Genomic DNA, 24,228 nt, shown 5'->3' on the forward strand with positions numbered 1-24,228 from the left:
CATTTCCCTGCCTGGAGTTCCTAATGATCTGGGGAAGCTTTGCATTGCATTGCGATTGAAAAGGGGGTCGGGGGAGAGAATGTAGGATTGTACAGTGTTTCTACAGAGCAGTGTTTCTCAACTTTGGTGGACTTCAACTCTCAGAATTCACCAGCCAGCCATTAACAGATTAACAGAGTTGGAAGGGACCTTAAAGGTCATCTAGTTCAAGGCCCCGTCCAAGAAGGAGACCCCACACCATTTCTGACAGATGGAAGTTCATTCTCTTCTTGAAAGCCTCCAGGGATGACGCTCCCATAAGCAACTTCTGTTCCATTGGTTGATGGTTCTCACTGTCAGAAAATGTCTCCTTATTTCCAGGTTGAATCTCTCCTTGATCAGTTTCTATCCATTACTCCTTGTCTGGCCTTCGGGTGCCTTGGACAATAGCTTGACCCCCTTCCTCTCTGTGGCAGCCCCTCAAATATTGGAACACTACTATCATGTCTCCCCTAGTCCTTCTCTTCACTAGACTAACCATGCCCAGTTCATGCAACCGTTCTTCATATGTTTTAGCCTCTGGTCCCCTAATCATCCTGGTTGCTCTTCTCTGCACTTTTTCTGGACTCTCAACATCTTTTTTTATAGTGTGGTGACCAAAACTGGATCCAGTATTCTAGGTGTGGTTTTACTAAGGGTTTATAGAGTGGTATTAGTACCTCCCTTGATCGTGATTGCATCCCTCTGTTAATGCAACTTAGGATTACATTGCCTTTTTTGGCTACTGCTGCACACTACTGGGTCATATTTAACTGGTTCTCCACGCTGGCTGGGGAATTCTGGAACTTGAAGTCCACCCATCTTAAAGGTGCCAAGGTTGAGAAACACTGGTACAGAGGCTTTGCATTGGGGGAGATTGCTATAGGTCAGCGATCACCAACCTTTTCAGCTTTGTGAAAAGCTGGCAGTAGCAGGGAGGGGAGAGGGAATGGTTCCACTTGCAAACCAGTGGTGGGTTTCAAAAATTGTTGGAACCTACCCTGTGGGTGTGGCCTCCTTTGTGGGAGTGGCTTGCCACCCATGTGACCGGATGGGAGTGGCTTGCTGCCCATGAGACAGGATATGAAATTATGAATTAGTACTTAGGTCGGTCCAAGTAGCTATTCAGAGGTTAGTGGTTAGAAGCAATCGTAAAGCAAGATATGGAATTAAAACCAGAAATATTTTGTTGGCTATTTGAAAGGGAGTATAATATATATTTAATTTTACACATGTTAGCAGCTGCTGAATTGTGTTTGCACAACAGTGGAAAAACAGAGATATGTAAATGAATAAATATTACAATGTGCAGGAATAAATAAATTGGCAATTAAAATCAAGAAGGCTTTGAATACTTTTTCACGTGGGATTGGTTTTAGCAGTTGTCAACTAATGGAAACAGAAATTAGAAATCCAAAAGTATGAAAGAAAACACCAATTATGTAAGGAAAGGTCCCTAAAATGTATAAGGAAATATTACTAGATCATTATTAATGCGTAGATAACTGCGGGACATTACACACCCACCAGTGGTGGGTTTCAAAAAATTTTGGAACCTCTTCTGTAGGTGTGGCCTGCTTTCCGGATCCACTGGCGGAACCTCTTCTAACTGGTTCGGTAGATTTGATGAACCGGTTCTACCGAATAGGTGCGAACTGGTAGGAACCCACCTCTGGTGCAAACGGAGCTGTGCACACTTGTGCACACCTGACACACACACAAGTGGAGCTGCGAGCATTTGTGTGCTCATCCGCCACTTATCTGGCTCAGTTCCAAACAGACCATGGCCCGCTACTGGGTCATAGCCCAGGGGTTGGGGACACAAGCTATAGGCCATTAAGAAACCAAGAACTGCATTCGGTTTGGTGTAATCAAGCCAGCATAATTCATGACCCAGGAGAGAACCATAAACTTTCCGGGATCTTCCCTTTTCCCTAAACTACTGTCATCCATGCATGAAATTCAAACACGCACAAAGAAGAAGGATGGAGCTAAATGTGCTGAGACACCAAGGAATACCGATTGGGGCGGGGGTGGGAGGTTGTGAGAAGCAGGGGGATGAAATTGAATTTTCTAAAAGATAGCAATAGCGCTTAGACTTACATACCACTTAACAGTGCTTTACAGCCCTGTCTAAGAGGTTTACAGAGTCCGCATAATTTCCCCCTCAATCTGGGTCCTCATTTTACCCACCTCAGAAGGCTGGAAGGCTGGGGAGCCTGGGGAGATTTGAACTGCCAAATTGCAGGCAGCCTGCAGTCAGCAGAAGTAGCCTGCAGTACTGCACTCTAACCACTGCGCCACCTCAGATAGTATGGCTGGAACCCCTAAACAATTGTATTCAGACTATCCCCATCCCCCCCCCAATCAAAATGAGATGGGTCAGAATGCCAGCTACCTTTCTGAACCTTACTTGTTTGTTTATTAGATTTTTATTCCATCTTTATTACTGTTTATAAGTAACTCTAGATGGCAAACATTCCTGATTATTCCTTCTTCCTCCTCTTTCCCCCCAAAATAACCTTATGAGATGGGCTGGGTTGAGAAAGTGTGATTGACCCAAAGTCACCCAGTTGGCTTTTATGCCAAAGGCGGGACTAGAACTCACAATCTCCTGATGATTGGCCCAAAGTCACACAATCCAGCTTTCATGCCTAAGGCAGAACTAGAACTCACAATCTCCTGGTGATTGGCCCAAAGTCACACAATCCAGCTTTCATGCCTAAGGCGGGACTAGAACTCACAATCTCCTGGTGATTGGGCCAAAGTCACACAATCCAGCTTTCATGCCTAAGGCGGCACTAGAACTCACAATCTCCTGGTGATTGGGCCAAAGTCACACAATCCAGCTTTCATGCCTAAGGCAGGACTAGAACTCACAATCTCCTGGTGATTGGCCCAAAGTCACACAATCCAGCTTTCATGCCTAAGGCGGCACTAGAACTCACAATCTCCTGGTGATTGGGCCAAAGTTACCCAGCTGGCTTTCATGCCTAAGGAGGGAGTGGAACTCTCAGTCTCCCAGTTTCTACCCGGATACCTCAACCACTAGAACAAACTGACTCACCAAAATTAGATGCAAGTGGAATGTTTTCACCCAGACTTTGTTTCCAAGTTTGTCCATGAAAATGCACATGGGTAACATCAGAGTATACATTCATATAATGACTTATTCTTTCTAAATTTTAGAATTTAGAATGAATGAGCTGGAAGGGACCTTGGAGGTCTTCCAGTCCAGCCCCCTGCTCAAGCAGGAGAACCTATACTCTTTCAGATCAGTGACTGACCAGAATCTTCTTAAAAGCATCCAGTTTTAAGCATTCAGAATGAAACATTTCTCACTGGCCAATCTGATTTTCCTGGCTAAGAGAAGAGAACTGCTAACCTCTCCTGATAACGTTTATCAGCCATTGTTTGACATATGCTCCCTCTGATCCCAGGGATGGCATATAATCAACAGCTGTTTCCAAATGTTGAATGTTTGATGGACCTTGCAGGGTTTTCCGCCCCTCAACTGTTTCCTGTTTAGCAAGAAGAAGGGAATGGAAACAGAGCCAGAAGAAAAATACTATTTCCATGAGTCGTTGCTGAGAAAAGCATTGATTTTTCTCTTTAGGCCTTGCAGAAATTGAATGAACTACATAAAACGGAGGGTTTGATCAACTACATCCCTACATAAAACAGAACAATCATCACAGGGAAGACCTTTGAGCAATTCTGAGCTTTGGTCATGCAACGGAGGTTTTTTGACTGAAAAAAAGGGGCCAAGACATGAAGTTTCTGAGGCAGGAAAGAGAGAAAGAGGTGCTGATTCAGTTCGGAAGAAGAACAGGAGCAGAACCCAAAATGCAGAGATTTATTTATTCAAAGTGCTTATTTGCTGAATCTCTGAATCTCTAAGCACCTTGGAGCAAAATCACAGATTGCAATCAAAGACCAGAATCCTCATCTGAAATTAACATTTTTAAAGGAAAAAAAAAACCCACAACAAATAGAAAGCAAGTAATGGGGAACTTTCTACTGAAGGCCCATCTCAACAAAAATAGTTTACACAGAGGTAGCCCTGTCATGAGCAAAGATAACGAATCTACAACAAAGCAGGATATGGGTGGAAATTCTAACCCTAAGATAGTATTTTGCACAGAGGCTCAGGACCCAAAAGAGTTGTATCCAGAATTTGTAGCATGCTCATTTCAAGTTGATGCTTCAGAATCCCATCCCCAAATCTGAGGAATGGTTCTGGAATTGAATTGGATATGGATCTAAGAGACTAATTTTAAAAAAGTTATAGGAAACTGTTTTAATTTAACAGATTGAAAAAGAAAATCCCTGGCTGTGGCTTCCTTTAGTCCTGCGTGGGGAGGAAGATGTTGTTTCTGTTGTCCTCCTGTCATAGTATAGATCGGTGATATCTATATTTGTTTTTCGAAAAGGAAGGAGTGCCAAGAACCCAATAATTCATTTAACTAAGGCTTATAAATTGACAGTCTAAAGTTAATAATGCAAAAGTTAAAGTGATTTAAGGTTGCCTTTTACAAAAAGCACCTTCGGGGCAACGATGACCAGGATGACCAAGAATCTCCACAAAAATATTGCCCATGGAGTCATTCTAGGGTAAAGGTAAAAGTTCCCCTTGCACATATGTGCTAGTCATTCCTGACTCTAGGGGCGGTGTTCATCTCCGTTTCAAAGCCAAAGAGCCAGAGCTGTCCGAAGACGTCTCCGTGGTCATGTGGCCAGCATGATTAAATGCCGAAGGCGCACGGAACATTGTGGTGGGATTCAAATAATTTAACAACTGGTTTTCTGCCCTAATGGTTTCTTCCAACAACCAGTTCAGTAAACTGCTCAGAAATGTAACAACCAGTTCTCCCGGAGTGGTGCGAACTGGCTGAATCCCACCACTGTCTGTACTGTATCCTAAAGGTAAATGCAAAGGTTCCCCTCGCACATATGTGCTAGTCATTCCAGACTCTATGGGGCGGTGCTCATCTCCGTTTCAAAGCCGAAGAGCCAGCACTGTCTGAAGACGTCTCAGTGGTCATGTGGCCAGCATGACTAAATGCCAAAGATGCTTGGAACGCTGTTACCTTCCCACCAAAGGTGGTTCCTATTTTTCTACTTGCATTTTTATGTGCTTTCGAACTGCTTGGTTGGCAGAAGCTGGGACAAGTAATGGGAGCTCACTCTGTTACATGGCGCTAGGGAATTGAACCGCTGAACTGCCAATGTTTCTGATCGACAAGCTCAGTGTCTTAGCCACTGAGCCACTGCATCCCTATGGAGTCATCCTACATGTACTAAATAATTTGATCCTATCCATTCTTCCCCTTCTGGACAGTTGGACCAAATGTAAATTATCCTCTACCTATCACAAAATCATTACGGATACCCCATTGTATTTCCAATAGAGTTGCTGATTTATATCCACTTCCAGAAGGTTTAAGTCTATGAATGTGTTCAGTAGCATCTGCTGAGCAGCTCAGCCTTCCTCAAAAGGTGGACTTTCCCATAGGAGAAAAATTGTTCCAAGGTGATTTCAAGAACCGAAATGTAAGACTCATAAATAATGGAGAGGCCACCAATGCCAAAAGCAGAGAGAGAGAGAGAGAAAGAGAGAAACAAGAGTCAATTTACTTTTAACTATACAAGAATATTAGAGAGAGTGTTTGTAAGGTCATTGACAAAAGCAGCAAAGGATGAAATTAATTACAGCTCTAAAATCAATGTGGTCTTGAATGGAGGATTTATTTAAAACTCTTTGACAGAATAAAAGGAAGACAAACAATAGCTTAAAAGGGGGGAAACACATATTTGGTGTTTGTGTTGTGTTGCATTCATGAGTACACATATACAAGCGGGCTATCACGTATAGCTTCACAGCCACAAGAACTGGAAATGTGCATAGAAGTTAAAATAAGACCGTCAAGGTTTTTAGAAGATGGATTTTGTGCCTGGATATCTGTACAGAATTGTAAAATATGCCCCAGGCGTTAAAGAATAACAGGATAACAGAATTGAAATGGACCTTGAGGGTCTTCTAGTCAAGCCCCCTGCTCACGCAGGAAATCCTATATCTTTCCAGACAAATGGTTGTCCAATTTCTTCTTAAAAACTTCCAGTGTTGGGGCAGTCACAACTTCTGGAGGTAAGTCGTTCCACCGATTAATTGTTCTAACTGTCAGGAAATTTCTCCTTAGTGCTAGGTTGCTTCTCTCCTTGGTTGGTTTCCATCCATTGCTTCTTGTCCTGAGTTTAGGTGCTTCGGAGGACAGATTGATCCCTTCTACTTTGTGGCAGCCCCTTGGGTATTGGAAGACAGCTCTCCTGTCACCACTAGTCCTGTTCCTCATCATATTCTTAACTGGGTCAATGGGGAAAAAAATTAGTATCTCATATAAATATTGTAGAATAATCTAGATAACAATTGGGAATGGTTTGAATCTGAGGCAAACTGAAGACTATCTCAGGTTCCACCGATTAACTACGTTCTGCATGCTAGCTCTTTATTTTTTAAAAAAAAAAACAGAGAATTTTTGTGTTGAAGAAGCGGTAGGGTGGATTGAAACCTCCTTCCGAATTTCATCTGTGTTGCAGAGTTCAAAGGGTCCACAGAGGTTTATTTTCACTTATTTTGTCTTCACCTCTCCTCTCCCCTAAACAGCCCAGTCTACAACAGCTCCTGTGATTCTTTGCAGGGGCTGGAAGAGTAGAAAAGATTGCTACTACTCAACAGACCAGGTCACTTGGAATCATGTTCTGCAGGTGCCCGAGGTGGAGTTGGATGCTCGAGAAAAATAATTGCACAGCCACATGATGTTTCCCAAGTAGATATTGCTTTACACGTTCCGAGGAGCCAAATCTCTATCCCAAGGCTTTCAAATAAGACACACAATTTTCACCTGACTGGAAGGAGCTTTCTACTTTCTCTAGCTGAGTTTGTTCCTGTCATTTCCGTTTAAGTAGGGTCGCTAAAGACAGACTGGCTGAGTTTACACCACCAGGTCGGTCGCAAGAGTTAGCCACCGTGTGTCCCCTAACATGCTATGTTGGATTAGCATTTCCTTGGTTTGTTCCGAGGAGTTTTTGAAGTTACTTGTGTCGGACCTGGAAGCCATTGTTTGCATCGGGCCTTCAGGCCTGCCACAGTTTCTACTGTGGGGAAAACGGGAGGGGAGATTGCATGGAGTATGGGTGACATATAGTCAAAATAACATTCCCTTCTCAGAGAGTCAAGGACGTTTTGCCCTGCAGCTGCGATGAGGTAACCGGGAGGCATCTCCAGTTGGGATGGTGCCTGACTGGACCATGTGATGGACATGTGGGTGCTGCGGGCAGGGACTTGGACTTTCATTTGGGTGGGGAAAACCTGGAAGCTTTCAGATTCAGGTTTCCCCAGATGTGCCAATAGGACATCTTTAATAAAATGGAACTTTGAAGAAACTCAAGCCTCAGAGTTTTATTTCGTTGGGTGTGTCACTTGGAACCCTGACAACTTGCAGTGTTGTTCAATCCACCCTATCTGGTTCGTTTATTGTTCAATGTATTACGTGAAATCAAAAAAATGGGTTATAAGGATCAAGCCACCCAGAATCACTGTAATTAGTGAGATGGGTGATATAGAATACAAACAAACAAACAAACAAACAGATAAATAATAAAGATTTAGGTGAATAAAGGTGAAAGGACTAGAAAACCTCCAAGGTTCTTTCCAACTCTGTTATTTTGTTATTCTGACGTTTGAGGTTCTGAGGTTTATTGGATTTATATGCCGCCCTTCTCCCAAGGACTCAGGGCGGCGTACAACATAAAAGAAAACACATATTACAAAAGTTAAAAGGGACATTAAATAAAGTATCCAAAAAAAACCCCCAATTGATATTTACAATAAAAATGTAAAAATTAAAATTAACTACCAAATTAATCCTGTATTTTATTCTATTCAGGCCAGGCCGGCTTGCTGGAAAAGCCAACTTTTTAGGGCGCGTCGGAAGGACCGGAGGTCGGGGATTATGCGAAGCTGCGGGGGCAGCTCATTCCAGAGGGAAGGCGCTCCCACAGAGAAGGCTCTCCCCCTGGGGGTTGCTAGCCGACACTGTCTGGCTGACGGCACCCTGAGGAGGCCAACTCTGTGGGATCGCACTGGCCACAGGCCAACTCTGTGGGATCGCACTGGACGGTGGGAGGCTTCTGTTATGTATTTTTCTTTTGTGTGTGCTGCTTTTTCAAAATCATCTCTAAGTACCTCTCTGTGCAATTATAAGGAATTTTAATGGTTTGTAAATAAAGATATAACAATAGAATAAGGAAGTGTAAGACAGAGAAAATATGAGCCATGTCAGAACTGGGCAACCTATAGAGTAAAGTGAACTTCTAGGTGAACTAAACTATTAATTAGGAAGAGCCGTAGTTGTAAAACTGCGGAAGGGAACAAGCATGTAATATTTTTTTGCCTCCAAAGAGAAATCCTGGTGGAAGTCAATAGGACTTCAGTAGTGGAAAACATTTAGTGAAATTTTCTAGGGGTGAAAGGAAACATCAGCAATTGGATAACCCATTGTGTTGGGAAGCAGAAAATTGCACAGCATCAACCCGATTGCTTTTTTTGATGGAGTTGCAAATTTAGTGGTTCAAAGAGGTGTAGTTGTTTTAATGCCTTTAGATTTCAGATTTGATGGCAACCTGCAAAATCTGGATAGGTAATAATTTGGACTGGCTTGGAAGTGAGCCAAGATGCATGGCCGGAGTAGCATCTGATGGGCGAGAGGGAAGAGTAGTGACATTGGAAAGCAATTTCTCATGGATGCTATGATGGCTTATATTCTGGGCCCTTCTATTTAACATCTGCATAGATGATTGCAATGCCAAAGTCCTCCACACGTTAATCGTATTCTCAGCCCTGATATTAAACACAAAAATGGCAGAATGGGTAATTCAAAGAGACAGGAAGGTGTTAGAAATTGGAGCCGAAAGGCTGCCATATTACAAGACTTGTTTGAAAATAGTCAGGAAAAAGGGAGGGCAAGTATTTTGAGGTTCATTCTTTCCTAGACAGAAAAAAAAAAAGAATGTGAAGAAAAGTGGTGTGGGCAGAAATGGATACACTCACTGATCTCAGCATTACTTTCTCTGTGTGACTTTATGATTTCATAGGACAACTGGACTGTTGTTCTTCTTGGAACGTGGTGAAATTTGCTGAGCAAATGCTATATATTAAGAAGAGAAGGGACATTCTGTAATGTTAGCATGGCATAAAATGCTTGGTTTAGATTTAAAAGCCAGGCAATCAGTTCAGCTTCCTGGCAAGAGCAGCTTGTTACTCTATTTCAACATGGAAGAGAGAGGGGGGGGGAGGAAGGTAGGGGAGGGGAAGGAGGAAAAAGGGAAGGAAGGAAGTCAGAAAGAAGTGTGAGAGAGATTGAGAGAGGGGGAAGAGAAAGGGGGAAAAGGAAGATGAAAGGATGGAGGGAGGGAGGGAGGGAAGAAAGAAGGAAAGAAGGAAAGAAAGAAAGAAAGAATAGGAGTAGATCTGATCCTTATTATTTGATGGCCTTGGCAACGCCATCCTCAACCTACAAGAGATAATTCCCAAAAGAAAATGGGCTTCGATAATAATAAATAATAATCCCAATTCCTCTATCCTTGCTATATCTACACAGAGCCCTAAGTGTAGCAATCTCTTGGTAGAACAATTTCTGCCATGTTTCCTTTATCATTAGCATCCTCTTTCCAAAGCTTCAGAACAGCTGATGCACCCTCCCAATTTAATTCTCACATCCACTCTGCAGTGCAGTGTGCATTAGACTGAGAAATACCAAGGAGCCCTAAGTCTTCCCAAGAAATTTAATTCCTGAGCAGGGAATTGAGCTATAGGAGGTTTCAATAACCAACCCCTCTGCATTCTGCACTTTCTGATTCCCACAAGCATACAAGCTCTGGCCCTGTTCATCTGAATGGGAGAATCCTAAAAGGCCATTAAAGCAGAAGCTCATTAAACAAATCCCAGATTTGGTTGTGTGGTTGTAGGCATGTTCTGCTGAACACACAAATATTAAATGATGCAGCAGCATTTTTCAACTTGCAAGGGGATTCTAGGCATTGATGGCAAAAGTTATATAAGGTCCTTAAAAACTGAATGTATGGAAGTTTAGAAGAAGACCGACTTCATGTGAGAATGTCAAGACTTGGGTCTCTCTCTCTCCCTCTCTCTCCCTCCCTCCCTCTCCCTCTCCCTCCATCTCTGTCTCTCTCTGTCTCTGTCTCTCTCTCCCTCCCTCCCTCCCTCTCCCTCTCCTCCATCTCTGTCTCTCTCTCCCTCCCCCCCTCTCTCTCACACACACCTTCTGTATGTATATTAGCATTACAAAGCTGGTATGTTGGAACTGTAGAAACATCCTTGTCATAATGTAGAGAAGATAATACTTCTTATGGGGAGAATTTTTGACCACATTTTGTATGGACCATATTCGAAGTTTAGGAAGAAAGAGCCACACTATCTGTCAAAATTAATGAGGGTTTTTTTGGAACATGAATTATTTGTATGCTTATCCTAACAACAACATATTCCCCAGGAAACATCTCATTGAGTAGAAGCCAAAAATGACTCTAGTTGAAAAGATGCAGCGCTCCCAGATATCTAAAGCTTTTCCACTGTTTAAATGGATAAGCACCACAATGATTAAAATTGCACTCCTACGTAGTCTCATCTATGGCAGAAATAAGCTCCTTGAATGCAGTAGGGCTTACTGCTGGGATAAATTTTACTGGATTGCATTGCAAAGCTCCATTAAAAAAAATAACACCATAGGAAAACATAGCGAAAAAGTAAAATGCTTTGAAAGATAGTGAGACACCGTAAACAAACAAAAAAGAGTTGAATCTGAGATCAAGGAAGTTAAAAGAGGGGTGTTATGATAATAGATGAGTGTTAGAAACTTCATTATGGTATCTTTTATTAGAATGGGATTTCATGATAGGAACTAGTATAGAACAAAGAGGTAGAAGAAAAAATAGTATATTATTTTTTACAGTAAGTAACTGTAGATGTCACATTGTCAAGAACAAGACTTGAAAGCTATTAAAGGTAGGTGCTGAAGCTTGGAGTTTCATTAAAGTTAAGTTGGACTTTGCTGGGCTCAAGGTAAAGGGATCAGCAGTTGGTAAGTGTCTCTGAGTAGATGCAAGGGGATAAAGGAAGAGAGAGAGGATGGTAAAAAAACATGTAAATGGTTTTAAATGCCAAAATGAACTTAAATTGGTTACATTAGAGAGAGAGATTTCAATGATCATCTGATCTGTTATTAGTAAGTCTTCACTAGATCTGAAATTAACTGAATTTCAGGACCTTGGAGAGCTCCAGAGGAACAGACTGCAACTCTACTACACCATTGTCCCCCTCCAAGCGTGAGATTTAAAAGAGAAAAAGACAAATTAATCACTTCCCTAACCTAAAATCTTTTCAACAACCCCACGTATCATTAGAAATGCACAGTGGAGGAGAAATTGCATAGCTCTGCAGGAAGAATCAATTCCAGGAAGACATCTATGGAAATTCCAGTTCAAGATTCATAGGCTGCGAGGGAAAAAAATGAACATCTGGCCTTGGAAGTGGGGATGGATAATTGAACAGCAAAGGGAGGCATTTCAGAAAAAGATTACTTAGTCCTGAGAAAATCAAAATGCCTTGACTTTGTTCCGTACATGAAGGAATAGAGAAGAACTTTGATAGGTTTTCAAACTTCTGTTATTCTTCTTGTTGTTAGTCGTGAAGGCATGCCGACCCATCACGATCACATGGACAATGTTTCTCCAGGCCTTCCTGTCCTCTGCCATCCTCTGGAGTCCATTTAAGCTCATGCCTACTGCTTCGGTGACTCCATTTAGCCATCTCATTCTCTGCTGTGCCCTTCTTCTTCTGCCCTCAATCTTTCCCAGTATTAGGCTCTTCTCCAGTGAGTCCTTTCTTCTCATTAGGTGGGGCAAAGTATTTGAATTTCATCTTCAGGTTCTGGCCTTCTAAAGAGCAGTCAGGGTTGATCTCCTCTAGGACTGACTGGTTTGATCACCTTGCAGTCCAAGGGACTCACAAGAGTCTTTTCCAGCACCTATTATTCTATCTTAATAGCATCCTTCCTGGAATTTCTGCACATTTCTGCACATCTCTGGGCCATTTCTACATCAAGTGGCACACACAAGTTTTCAACATCAGGTTTAGTTTTGCATCAGACTTCTGCTTCTACTTCTCAGCTGGTAACATAATAATTCTTGACTCAGTTGTCCATGTTGGCAGTGGTTCTCAACTTTGGTGACTTTGAAAAGTCTGGACTTCAATTCCAAGAATTCTACCCCAAACTGTTTCTGGACAAAAACACTAACCTCACAGTGGTGTTGGTAAATAGTATAGGCATAAAGCTGAAGAAGCTGCGAACAATACACAAGGATCAAATTTCAAAACAAAGTCCAATTGTAACCCAAAACACACGGAGTAATATCATCAAGAAACATCAGCCCGATCAGGAGGTGTTTAATATCAAGATGTTGCTTCTCCACTGTTGTATTAAAACCGAAAATGTATAAAGTCAGAGATATGCTGGCACTTTGTTCATATTCCAATTGTTAGTTATGGAAAAAAAAACCCAGAATAAGCATGATTGTGAGCAGATTTTACTCCTAAGGAACTGCCTTCTCCTAATAGGACTTCTTCTTCTCATAGGCACAATGGCTTTGGGCCCTGCACACGCAGAACAGCTTGGTGGAAATTCACCCAGTCTTTATCTGAAAATCTCAATATCAGAGGATGAAGGTTGATTCTAAGACTTTTGAGCCCCCCCCCCCACATTTTGGGGAATGAGAACAAAGCATATGGCAGGGTTTAGTTTCATCCTATTGCATGACAATCCTTGAGTCTCATTTAGTTGCTCATGGATGATGCTACCTATTGGGCATTACATGGACATGTGTGCTGGGTCAGAAATTATGTCAACAGAAAAAAGTATAAAAGAGTGAAAGGGTGCCACATATTAGCTCCAGGAGGAAACATTTGGATTAGTAGAACTTGGTTTCCAGCAACCGTTCTTTATATGTGTTAGGGGGCTGGAGGCTAAAACATAAACAAATGATTGCTGGAATTGGGTATGTCTAGTTTAATGAAAAGAAGGACCAGGGGAGACATGGTAGCAGTGTTCCAATATCTCAGGGGCTGCCACAAAGAAAAGGGAGTCAAGCTATTTTTTGTTTTTCATCCCTGTAATTATAATTTGTAATAAAATTACTATTAAAAATTTAGAGCTCAGCAAAATCATCCAGAAGATCTTAGGAGGCATGTCCAAGACGTTGGTTAAGCCTCATGTGATCCTAACATTTCTAGTTGCACACTCCTTGTTCCAGAGCCTTTGAAAAGCACATCAAGATCTCCAAGCCAACCTTCAGGTATGGTCACCACAATGTAAAAAAGATGTGGAGACTTTAGAATGAGTGCAGAGAAGAGCAACAAAGATTATTAGGGAACTGGAGGCTAAAACATATGAAGAACGGTTGCAAGAACTGGGTAGGTCTAATGAAAAGAAGGACTAGGGGAGACATGATAGCAGTGTTCCAATATTTCAGGAGGTGCCACAAAGAAGAGGGAGTCAAGCTGTTCTCCAAAGCACCTGAAGGCAGGACAAGAAGCAATGGGTGGAAATCAATCAAGGAGAGAAGCAACCTAGAACTAAGGAGAAATTTCCTGACAGTTAGAACAATTAATCAGTGGAATAGCTTGCCTCCTGAAATTGTAAATGCTCCAACACTGGAAGTTTTTTTAGAAGAGATTGGACAACCATTTATCTGAAGTGGGGTAGGGTTTCCTGATCTAAGCAGGGGGTTGGGCTAGAAGACCTCCAAAGTCCATTCCAACTTTTGTTATTCTAATTCTGGTATAAGAGATCTCTCCCTCATCCCCTCTTTCAACACCTGGACCAAAGACATCTTAGTACTAACAACGAATAAGGTAGGAAAAAAATTCTGGACAGCTTCTACACCCAAGTGTGAGCATTCGTGGCCATGGATATTTCAAAGGAGATTTATTATTTTACTACACAATGCCTCCTGCTGTCAAATAGGCAACATTCATTTGGAAAGCTCTGGGGGGAAGTGGGGGGTGGAAATGCACGGGACAGTGGCCCAGAACTTCTTCCCTTCTTCCAGTGGCTCAGAGCTTTGTTCTGCAAAGCCTGAAGTCCTTCCACTGCCACCACACACAGCAAGTTGCCAGCTGAACCTAGCAATGATTGCTGGCATGGTGGGAAAGCTCATTTTTAACATCTTAAGTTGCCAACTTTGACAGGTGGCTGATATGGAAATGTGGCAGAAGTCCAAGAAGGAAGAATCAACATGGAGTTAGACCAAAGGAGATAGGGGAGCAGTTGGTTTCTGCCACATCTCCAGATTCCTTTGCTTTTTGCACAGCAGGCTGGTTGACTTCCGCCACGCTCTCAGGGCTGTTTGCAATCCTGCCAGGAATTCATTGCAGCCCGTATGTTAATGAAGTCAGATCCAAATCTGTCAGTTCATTGACAAATTTCTTCCTAATAATTCTTATTAGGATGTTATTTGAATGTGCCCAGGCTGGATGCTTGAGGTAGGATCATATGCCTAGTGTTGCATGCAATGAAAAGGAAAGATACAGAGTCTTCTTAATCACGAGAAGGGAAGTCTTCATTAGCTTCTCCTGCCTGAAGCAAGGATTGCAAAGAGAGAGCGGGGGGGGGGGGGGGAGGAGAGAAGACAGTGAAAGAGAGAAAGAAAAAGAGAGAGAGAGAGAAAGAGAGTGAAGGAGGGAGAGGGAGAGAAAGGGAGAGAGAAAGAGAGTGAAAGGGAGAAAGAGAAAGAAAAAGGGAGAAAGAGGGAAAGAGGGAAAGAGGGAGGGAGAGAGAGAGAGAGAGAGAGAGAGATGGCACTAAGTGGAAATTAACAACTTTTTTGTTAAGCATGCTAGAGAAAGTACAGATTGGAACACTTCTAGGGTGTTAGACAAACTATTGTCAGGTCAACTTATTTCCCTGAGCACCAGGAGCAAGACAGGAAACAATGGATGGAAACTAATCAAGGAGAGAAGCAACCTGGAATTAAGGAGAAGCTTCCTGACAAGGGAGAACAATAAACCAGTGGAACAGAAGTTGCCTTCAGAAGTTTTGGATGCTCCATCACTGGAAAATTTGAAGAAGAGACTGCGCAGCGACTTGTCTGAAACAGTAGAGGGTTTTTCCTGCTTGAGCATGGGGTTGGACTAGAAGACTTCCAAGGTCCCTTCCAGCTCCATTCTGGTTTGATTCAAATATATTGAATCAAAAACACTGCTGCCAATTACCTCCACCAGACCAATTAGATCCCACAGACTAGGCTTCCTCCGAATTCCATCCGCCGGCCAGTGTCGACTGGCGACTACCCGGAGGAGAGCCTTCTCTGTGGCTGCTCCGACCCTCTGGAATGAACTCCCCGTGGAGATTCGCACCCTCACCACCCTCCAGGCCTTCCGCACAGCCCTTAAAACCTGGCTGTTCCGACAGGCCTGGGGCTAAAGACTCGCTGCCCCTATCTCGAATGGTATGATTGTTGCACTTTTTAAATGATGTATTCTTTTGTGTCGTTTATCAAATTGTCTGTATCCCCTTTCCCTTGTTTGAGTTGTGAGCCACCCTGAGTCCCCCTTGGGGGAAAAGGGCGGCATACAAATGAAATAAACAAACAAATATTGCCCTTTCCCTTTTCGCACTGAAACTCTGATACTCATTTTATTCCCAAAGTAAAGGAAAGTTTCTGGCCAGAATGAAATGGAACTAAAAGGGCTTTGAAAAATTGTTGGATCTCTTTGTCTGATTTGAGGTGCTGCTGTCTTAACATATCTGGGGAAAAGTGATTTAAGATGTAACAATGTGTGTGTGTGTTGGTGTAAACTACCTAGAGTCACAGGTGAGATGGACAATGTAGACATTTCATTAAAAAAAAAACACATTAGGATTACTACACATTGCAGTAGAGAAAGGAGGAAAAGGAAGATTCGTGGTTTCACGAGCCTTGATAAATGGAAGATTGGAAACCATAGTATTACCAAATCAGACAGTTCTTTCATTTATCTCTTGAGTTGTCCATTCTGTTAGTAGTTAGGTGAAGGAGCTGAAGATTGGACTGAGAACTTTCTACATGCAAAACATGTGCTCCCTCGTTGCACCATGGGAGGGTTATAAATAAGACAAACTATTTAAATTAAAATGCAGAGTTCAGCTCGGATTGAAAGGTAGTAAATTAGGAATGTATTGCACAAGAATTAATAAAAGGAGTATATAAAACGCTACAGTAATAAAACAAGCTATTTTATGAAAATTTAAGTTGCTTATTTAAACTCATGCCCCAGTAAGCTTGGTATTGGTATCCATTTGGATTTTAGCTTTGAGAAGCTTCGGGAAAATCCAGCTGGGTCATACTTGCTCTTACTGAGAGTTTCGAAAACAAAACAAAGGATAGTTTACAATTTGGCGGATCAACTGAGAGACAAGGATAATTGATGGAGAGCTCCTTATTCAGCTTTCAAAGACATTTCAAGAATTAGTTTTGCATATCTGTATCATTTCAAATCAATTTTCCTCAAGCCATGAGGATTCCCTCTCAAATTGGGTCTTTCCTTGGCCACTTGTCCAACAAAAAATAAATTGATATCAATTTATTTTCTTAAATATTATCTCTCCTATAAGCAAAAAGAATCAATAAGAGAACCAGTTTGGTCTAGTGGCTAAGGCAGCAGGCTAGAAAGTGGAAGACTGTGAATTCAAGTCCCACCTTAGCCATGAAATCTAGCTGGATGACCTTGAGCCAATCACCAGGAGATGGTGAGTTCTAGTCCCATCTTAGCCATTGGGCCAGTCAGTCTCTCTCCGCCCAACTAATCTCATAGGTTTTTGTTGTGGGGAAAATAGAAGGAAGAAGTTGTGGTGGATATGTTTGCCTCCTTAAGTTATTTGCAAAAATAATAAAAAGCGGGATGTAGAATAATGAATAAATAGAATAAATAAAAATAAATAAAAGATGGTTGAGAAATTGAATCGATGATAGAGGTGTGTCTACAGGAACGGAGAGAAAAGCCAAACATGCTTTCTTCTCTGCCTCTATAACTGGACAGTTTTGCTGTGTTTGTCACGGCTCCATATTCTTTCCATACGGTTGTCTTATATTAGTCATTTATAATGTAGCCCCAGCAGGGAGAAAGCAAATCTGGCATTGGAATGCAGAACACCAAACAGTAGGAAGAATAGGAAACTTGTTCCTTGTAGCTTAATGTCTTGGCAAGTGTTTTGGTCTGGATTCAGTTTTAACCCAACTTTTTTTTTTTTAAAAAAAATCCCCCACTAGCTGTGCCCAGTATTGTATAAATACATTTATCCTATAGCTGTTCAACAGAAGAACTTTCTGACATATCTGGAGGAGAGAGAGAGAGAGAGAGAGAGAGAGACAGAGACAGAGACAGAGACAGAGACAGAGACAGAGACACAGAGAGAGGGGGGGAAGGAGGGAAGGAGGGAAGGAGGGAAGGAGGGAAGGAGGGAGGGAGGGGGAGGGAGGGGGGAGAGAGGGAGGGGAGAGAGAGAGAGAGAGAGAGAGAGAGGGAGGGAGGGAGGAAGTACAGGAACCAGGAGGTAGAAGTCTCTTCTCTTTTTCTGCTTTATCTTTTATTTATTTTTATTTGTTAAATTTATCCACTGCCTGTCTCACCATGCGGCTAATCTAGACAGCATACGACAAAAAGGAGGAAGTGAAAACAGAACAGAAATAATAGAGCAATAGGGCAATGAAAAAAGAATGCAATGAGAATCCATTGATACAATAACCAAAAAAGATGGACAGGTGGAAATCAGAGAACCAGGGTGGGGGTGTGTGGAGAACTGGATTCTGCCATCAGTCCAGCCGCCGCCTCCACGTGAAACTCCCCCCATTTGAATTCCAGCCCAACCGGCAGAGCCTCGACTTTAGGTTTTATCACATTTTATATTATTTATATTATATATGTATTATATATTGAGATGTTGAGACTCTAGGAAAAAGTGCAGAGAAGAGCAACAAAGATTATTAGTGGACTGGAGGCTAAAATATATGAAGAATGGTTGCAGGAATTGGGTATGTCTAGTTTAATGAAAAGAAGGATTAGGGAAGACATGATAGCAGTTTTCCAATATCTCAGGGGCTGCCACAAAGAAGAGGGAGTCAAACTATTCTCCAAGGCACCTGAGGGCAGAACAAAAAGCAATGGGTGGAAACTAATCAAGGAGAGAAGCAACTTAGAATTGGGGATAAATTTCCTGACAGTTAGAACAATTCATCCGTGGAACAAGTTGCCTCCAGAATTTGTAAATGCCCCAACACTGGAAGTTTTAAAGAAGATGTTAGATAACCATTTGTCTGAAGTGGTGTAGGGTTTCCTGCCTAGGCAGGGGGTTGGACTAGAAGACCTCCAAGGTCCCTTCCAACTCTGTTATACTATTCTATTCTATATTTTTAGTCTTTATGACACCAGGATCTGGTTTCCATAGCATACATGGTAGATTAGCTACTTGACGTACTTAGCCGTTTGAGGGCGGAGTAGCAAATTTTTTGAATGAGTCAAGTCTCCCCATGACTCAGTCTAGGTCTACCAATCTTCATAATAGCGCAGTGTCTTTTGGTCAGAAGGATTGAATTAGGTATGGAAAAGCAAGCTGGGAGCTTCATTTTAAGGAGTGACTGTCATAAGGAAAATGTTATTTTAATTAAAGCAGAGTGATATTCATACTCTCCCGTTATGCATTAAGTCAGGGGTCCCCAACCCCCAAGCAGTAGACCAGTACCAGACATGCCAGAAACTGGTCCATGAAGCTCTATCTGTGGGATGCAGGAGCATATGAAAGCACACCCCTTGCGCTCCATGGGAAAATCTCTCTCCATGGAACTGGTCCCTGATACCCCAAAGACTGTATTAAGTATCTTCCCTCTCTGGATGTTCTAAAAATTACAATTTTTGGATGCTGAAGCTCAAATACTTTGACCACCAAATGGGAAGAGAGGGCTCACTGGAGAAGACCCCAGATGTTGGGAATATTGAAAGGCAAAAGGAGAAAGGAACAGCGGAGGATGAGATGGTTAGAGACAGCGTCATTGATGCAATGAACTTGAATTGGGCAAACTCTGGATGATGGGAGGGACCTGGCATAGGATGGTCCATAGGGTTTCAAAGAGCTGGACATGACTTATTGACTGAACAACAACAAAACACACTTTTTTTTGGAGGTTTGGGGAGGGCAGATGGGGATTCTATCAGTGGCATTATGTGACCTGAGCATCTCATGTTTTGCGCTGCAAAGAGGTAGCGAAATTGTTGAACTGTAACTCAAGGTGAATTGTCCATTTCAATCGGCAGCATCTGTTCAATATTTTATTTTTACTGCTAGGGGAGATACCATTTAGAGATAGCCTCAGGCATCCAACCATCCTGAATCATCTCTGAGAGAGCGTTGGAATTGCGTGTAATTTTAGGTCACCCTACTTTTGAGCTTGGAGCTCTAGTGGGTTTGACAGTAATGAGGCAACCAGCAATCTTTCCCCGTTGAAAGACTTGGTTGTACTCATCCATCTTGCAACGGAATATGCATCTCAGTTGTTCGTGCTTAAATAGATGAGGGCGGTGAACACTAATGCACTGCTCAACATCCTTGGGGTCCACTGGTGGTCATGTCAATGTCTCCATGAAGGAGTAGGAAACCTTACTTTTCATCAGAACCCGCAGGCTGTTTGCCGAACAGCAATAGTCAATCCCTCCTGCTTCTCTTGTCTGCATTAATAAAGTTGCACTCTGTGATTTTAACAGCTCTGAGCGATGCGTTAAACTTTGAAACAGCATACCTCCCTGTCACAGGCCTCCGTACACTAAAAAACATACGTCAGCACTCATTATTGTGGCGAGCGAGGGACAGCAATGGATTAAGGGAAGCCAGAATGAATCCTTACCATTAACTGTTTGATTGCTGGGTGTTCTTCACTTTCTCTGCTTGAGGCTGATTCCTTGTGAACAATCTCAACTCGAATATCATTCTTGGCTGAAACGACTCCTTTCAGATCTAAGCAAAAGAATAAAGAAATGACCATTACAAAAAATAATAGGAATGCTCACTGAATTGATTTGAATTTAAATTGAATTTATTGCTCTTATATGCCGCCCTTTTCCCCGGAGGGGACTCTGCTCCAGAGGTCTGACCAACAATTAAGGTCGTCCCCCCCCCGGAATGCTTTATACAGAGGAACCTTGGTACTCAACTGCTTTGAAACTCATCAAATTTGCTACTCAACGCATTTTGATGTGAAAATGTCGTTCTGGTACTCATCGTTTGTTTAGTACTCAACACACAATCTAGAATTTGTCAGTGTTGCCTGCCTTGTGACCCACTACTACATTATTCCTTATGGGGAAAAATTGTTTGATATTAATGGTTTCGGATACTCATCGCACCTCCTGGAACCAATTAAGGATGAGTACCAAGGTGTCACTGTATATCCTTAGCTTCCTGGAACCTCAGAAAGTGTATGAAGGAATCTTCTCGTGATTTGATGTATACAAGAAACAGGATTGCTGCCATTTGTTATTATTCAACTTTTCATTGGATAATATTGAGAGGTTTTGGAACTTAAGCCTTCTGAAACTTAAGAATTTAACTCTGCTTACAGTCACCTAGGATTGTAAGCTAGATGTCCAGACAGATGGAAGGTCACCACTGACACCAGAAGAGCCTTTCCATGCGATATATGTTCTAACATAATCACTGTTTCCTGGTCGGCAGAGTTAAAATACTGGAAATCCATGAATTGAACTTTCTCTCTGGTAAATGGACTATCACATCATCTAAGTCAGTGGTTCCCAAACTTGGCAACTTTAAGACTTGTGGACTTCAACTCCCAGAATTCTCCAGCCAGCTGGCTGGAGAATTCTGGGAGTTGAAGTCCACAAGTCTAAAAGTTGCCAAGTTTGGGAACCACTGATCTAAGTAATCAACCTCATGAGCACACAAGTAGGTATTTTGGATCTTTTCCAAGAGATCAGCCTTAGAAAAGGAAGAGAAGCCACCACTTTTACACACAGCAGAGTCCAGAGAAGGGCAGAGAGATTTAGAGAACCGATTTCTTCTTCACCTCCCCACCCCGGTATCCCAAGAGTCATCCAGGAATCTTTGAAGAGGCTTATTTTGAAAAATTAAATCCAAGATAACGAGCAGCAGGCTTGAGGGGAAAGGAAACACTTCCCTCTATGCATACCTAAGATTAAAAGACTGAGAGGAAGGTAAATCTAAACAGACACAAGCTTTGAAGAAACACCGAAGAAGAGGTCTGCTATTTATAATTGGCCCTCGAATAAACAAATTAAAAGACAGGCTATTTATTTATTGGATTTATACCCTGCCTTTCCAATAAATAGTCCTGGAATTAGTTTGAAATTAATTAATTAATTAATCACACCCAAACAAAAATCCCTTGGTGAACCTCCCCGGTAAAGCCAAATTTGACCCCCAGCAAAGATCTTACCTAACATTAAAATGCATTTTACTTGACCTCTTGCAGCAGGTAAAAATCAAATCATTTTTCCAGTCAAGCACAGCTCTTTTCCCTACAATCGTTAATCCTATGAAGTTTTGGAAGAACTCAAGACGGTTAGAATGATATAAAACCCATGTGAAAGGATAGTCTGCATGACTTTTAATGTAAGCAAGATAAATCAAATATTGTCAGGTGTGAACAAACAGATTCACCCATCAAGAATTCAATGATTTATTGCTCATGCCTATACACAGAAATCTCAAAGCGACAGTTTGCACCTAGGGAAGACTAGATAAGCTTCCATGGCATTCACGAGGGGGCAGATTTTACTTTCTTCTGACTATATAAGGACTTCAGATTAGTTCCCTGCTTGACTCCTTCCCCTGGTCTCTCTCCAACTGATAGGAGTAAAATTAAACCATTGGGTTTGTTATGTTATGTTTATTATACTTGTATGCCACCATATTCCTGAGGGACTCAGGGCGGCTAACAAACAAGTGGGGAAGGGGGAAATACAAAAAACGAACAAGACAAAAACAAGATACAAGAAACAGATTAAAAGCTACACAACTATCGCAACAATTCAAGTGGGGCTGGGAACTCATCAGCCCCAGGCCTGCCGGAACAGCCAGGTCTTGACGGCTTTGCGGAAAGCCTGAAGGGTGGTGAGGGTCCGAATCTCCACGGGGAGATCGTTCCAGAGGGCCGGAGCAGCCACAGAGAAGGCCCTCCCCCGGGGGGTTGACAGTCGACATTGGCTAGCTGATGGTATCCGGAGGAGGCCTAATCTGTGGGATCTGATTGGTCGTAGGGAGGTTTTCTGTCCAGGAGACATCAGAAATCAGATTTTATGAGGTTAAATCGAGCGCTCAGTGTGCATCAGAACGAGGGGATCCTTCTTCACATTGAATTCTATCAGATAGTCCAATAGAAGACATTTGCAGCGTTGCTCAGATGCCATTTGAAAGTTTTTATGTTCTGGTTTCCATAGTGTCCACTCAATTATTGGTTGAACCACTACTTGGAGAAACTGAGATAGGATCTTTGTATGGATGTTACTCTTGAGGATTCCCCCCTTCCCTCATACCCAAGTGCTATTGTGTCATTCAGTTCTCTGTCTTTAATGTCTCTGGCTTGTACACAGTAAGTGGGAACTCAGTCTTATTGAACTCAGCTGTTGTGACCACTGGCCTTGCTTCAACCACTTTGCTGATGGTTTCTTGAGGTTCAGCTTCCTTCTTCCTTCTTTTCAAAAAGGTCCATTGTAGCAGCATCGTTCATATATTTGTAGACAGAATGCAAACTTTGGATCAAGATGGCATTTTTCTTTTATGAATCTTGCTGACCTAAGGCTTTATCTGTTGATAGCCATAGCACTTAGACTGACATATTTATTTATTAATTAGACTTATATACCGCTTCATAGGGCTTTCAGCCCTCTCTAAGCGGTTTAGAGTCAGCATATCGCCCCCACAGTCTGGGTCCTGCACCCACATTCTGGACCAGTTGAAGCTTCCGGATGCTCTTCAAGGGCAGCCCCATGTAGAGAGTGTTACAGTAGTAACACTACTTATTTATTCTTACCAAGGATCTCTTCTCCTTTGGGCATTGTAGGAGGAGAGCTGTGTTAATCAGAAATCTGAAGGCATCTGGAACCACCTAACTAACCTTCTGAATAACAGATGTAATGAAAAAAGTTTGAAAACTAGAGCTCACATCATCAGATTCTGGTAGGGTTCTGTGAGATGGGTCTATATGACAGTTCGCTGGAGCCAACTCACCATGAACATCTCATCACAGGACAAACTCACTACGGGAACAAGAGTTACGCTAATATCAAAGAAATGATGGAATATAATCCTTAAAGAAAGGATGCAAAAGGTGGGACAGAGTGAAAATTTGAATAAATTTTGTTTATTTCAAATAATTAAATAGAATGTTTTAATGGTCCTGCAACTTGTCCTGTGGCAAATTGGCCATGGCAAGTTGCCCTGCAATAAGTTGGCCGTGGTGCAGAGGTGGTATTCTACCAGTTCAGACAGGTAGCGGAAATAACTGGTGGCTCCGCCCACCAGCCCCAGCTCTATGGCATCCCCTTTTTTTGCCAAAAGCGCATGAGTGGAAGGCTGAGTATATGCAGAGAGGTGAAGCATGTGCTTACACTTGCAAACCATTAGGGAAGGTAAGTCAACACCACCCTTGCCATGGTGAGGTGGCCAGTGGTTAAATGCAGCACTGCAGGCTACTTCAGCTGACTGCAGTTCTGCAGTTCGGCTGTCAAATCTCACCGGTTCAGGATTGACTCAGCCTTCCATCCTTCCGAGGTGGGTAAAATGAGGACCCGGATTGTTGTTGGGGGCGATATGCTGACTCTGTAAACCGCTTAGAGAGGGCTGAAAGCTCTATGAAGCGGTATATAAGTCTAACTGCTATTGCTATTGCTAAGTTGTCCCATTCCCCTCTGAGATGACTCCTGGTTTCTTGTTGGAGAAATCTGCTCAGGGTTGAGTTGTGAGGCTGAAGCAAGTTGGGAGAAAGCTAAATGAGGGAAAGCACTACCATCATTTTTGGGGTGAGACAACTTCTAGTTTGTCCTCAGCACCAGGAGGCCACAAGCATTTACGC

At 42.3% G+C, this 24,228-nt stretch overlaps 1 protein-coding gene across 2 annotated transcripts in view; it reads right to left on the minus strand.

Moving 5' to 3' along the window:
• The window catches only part of KIRREL3 (kirre like nephrin family adhesion molecule 3), a 781,414-nt gene that overhangs the window by 15,386 nt on the left and 741,800 nt on the right, over positions 1-24,228 (minus strand). For both annotated transcript variants that reach the window (XM_087706343.1, XM_087706345.1), the window contains one exon: positions 20,026-20,135. In XM_087706343.1, coding sequence (XP_087562469.1) covers positions 20,026-20,135 — 110 coding nt within the window. The remainder of the gene's footprint in view (positions 1-20,025; positions 20,136-24,228) is intronic.

This window comes from Thamnophis sirtalis, unplaced genomic scaffold, assembly GCF_051295495.1.
Source record: "Thamnophis sirtalis isolate CommonGarterSnake01/CBP01778 unplaced genomic scaffold, rThaSir2_p1.2 scaffold_2, whole genome shotgun sequence".
In the NCBI taxonomy this organism is placed as follows: Eukaryota; Metazoa; Chordata; class Lepidosauria; order Squamata; family Natricidae; genus Thamnophis; species Thamnophis sirtalis.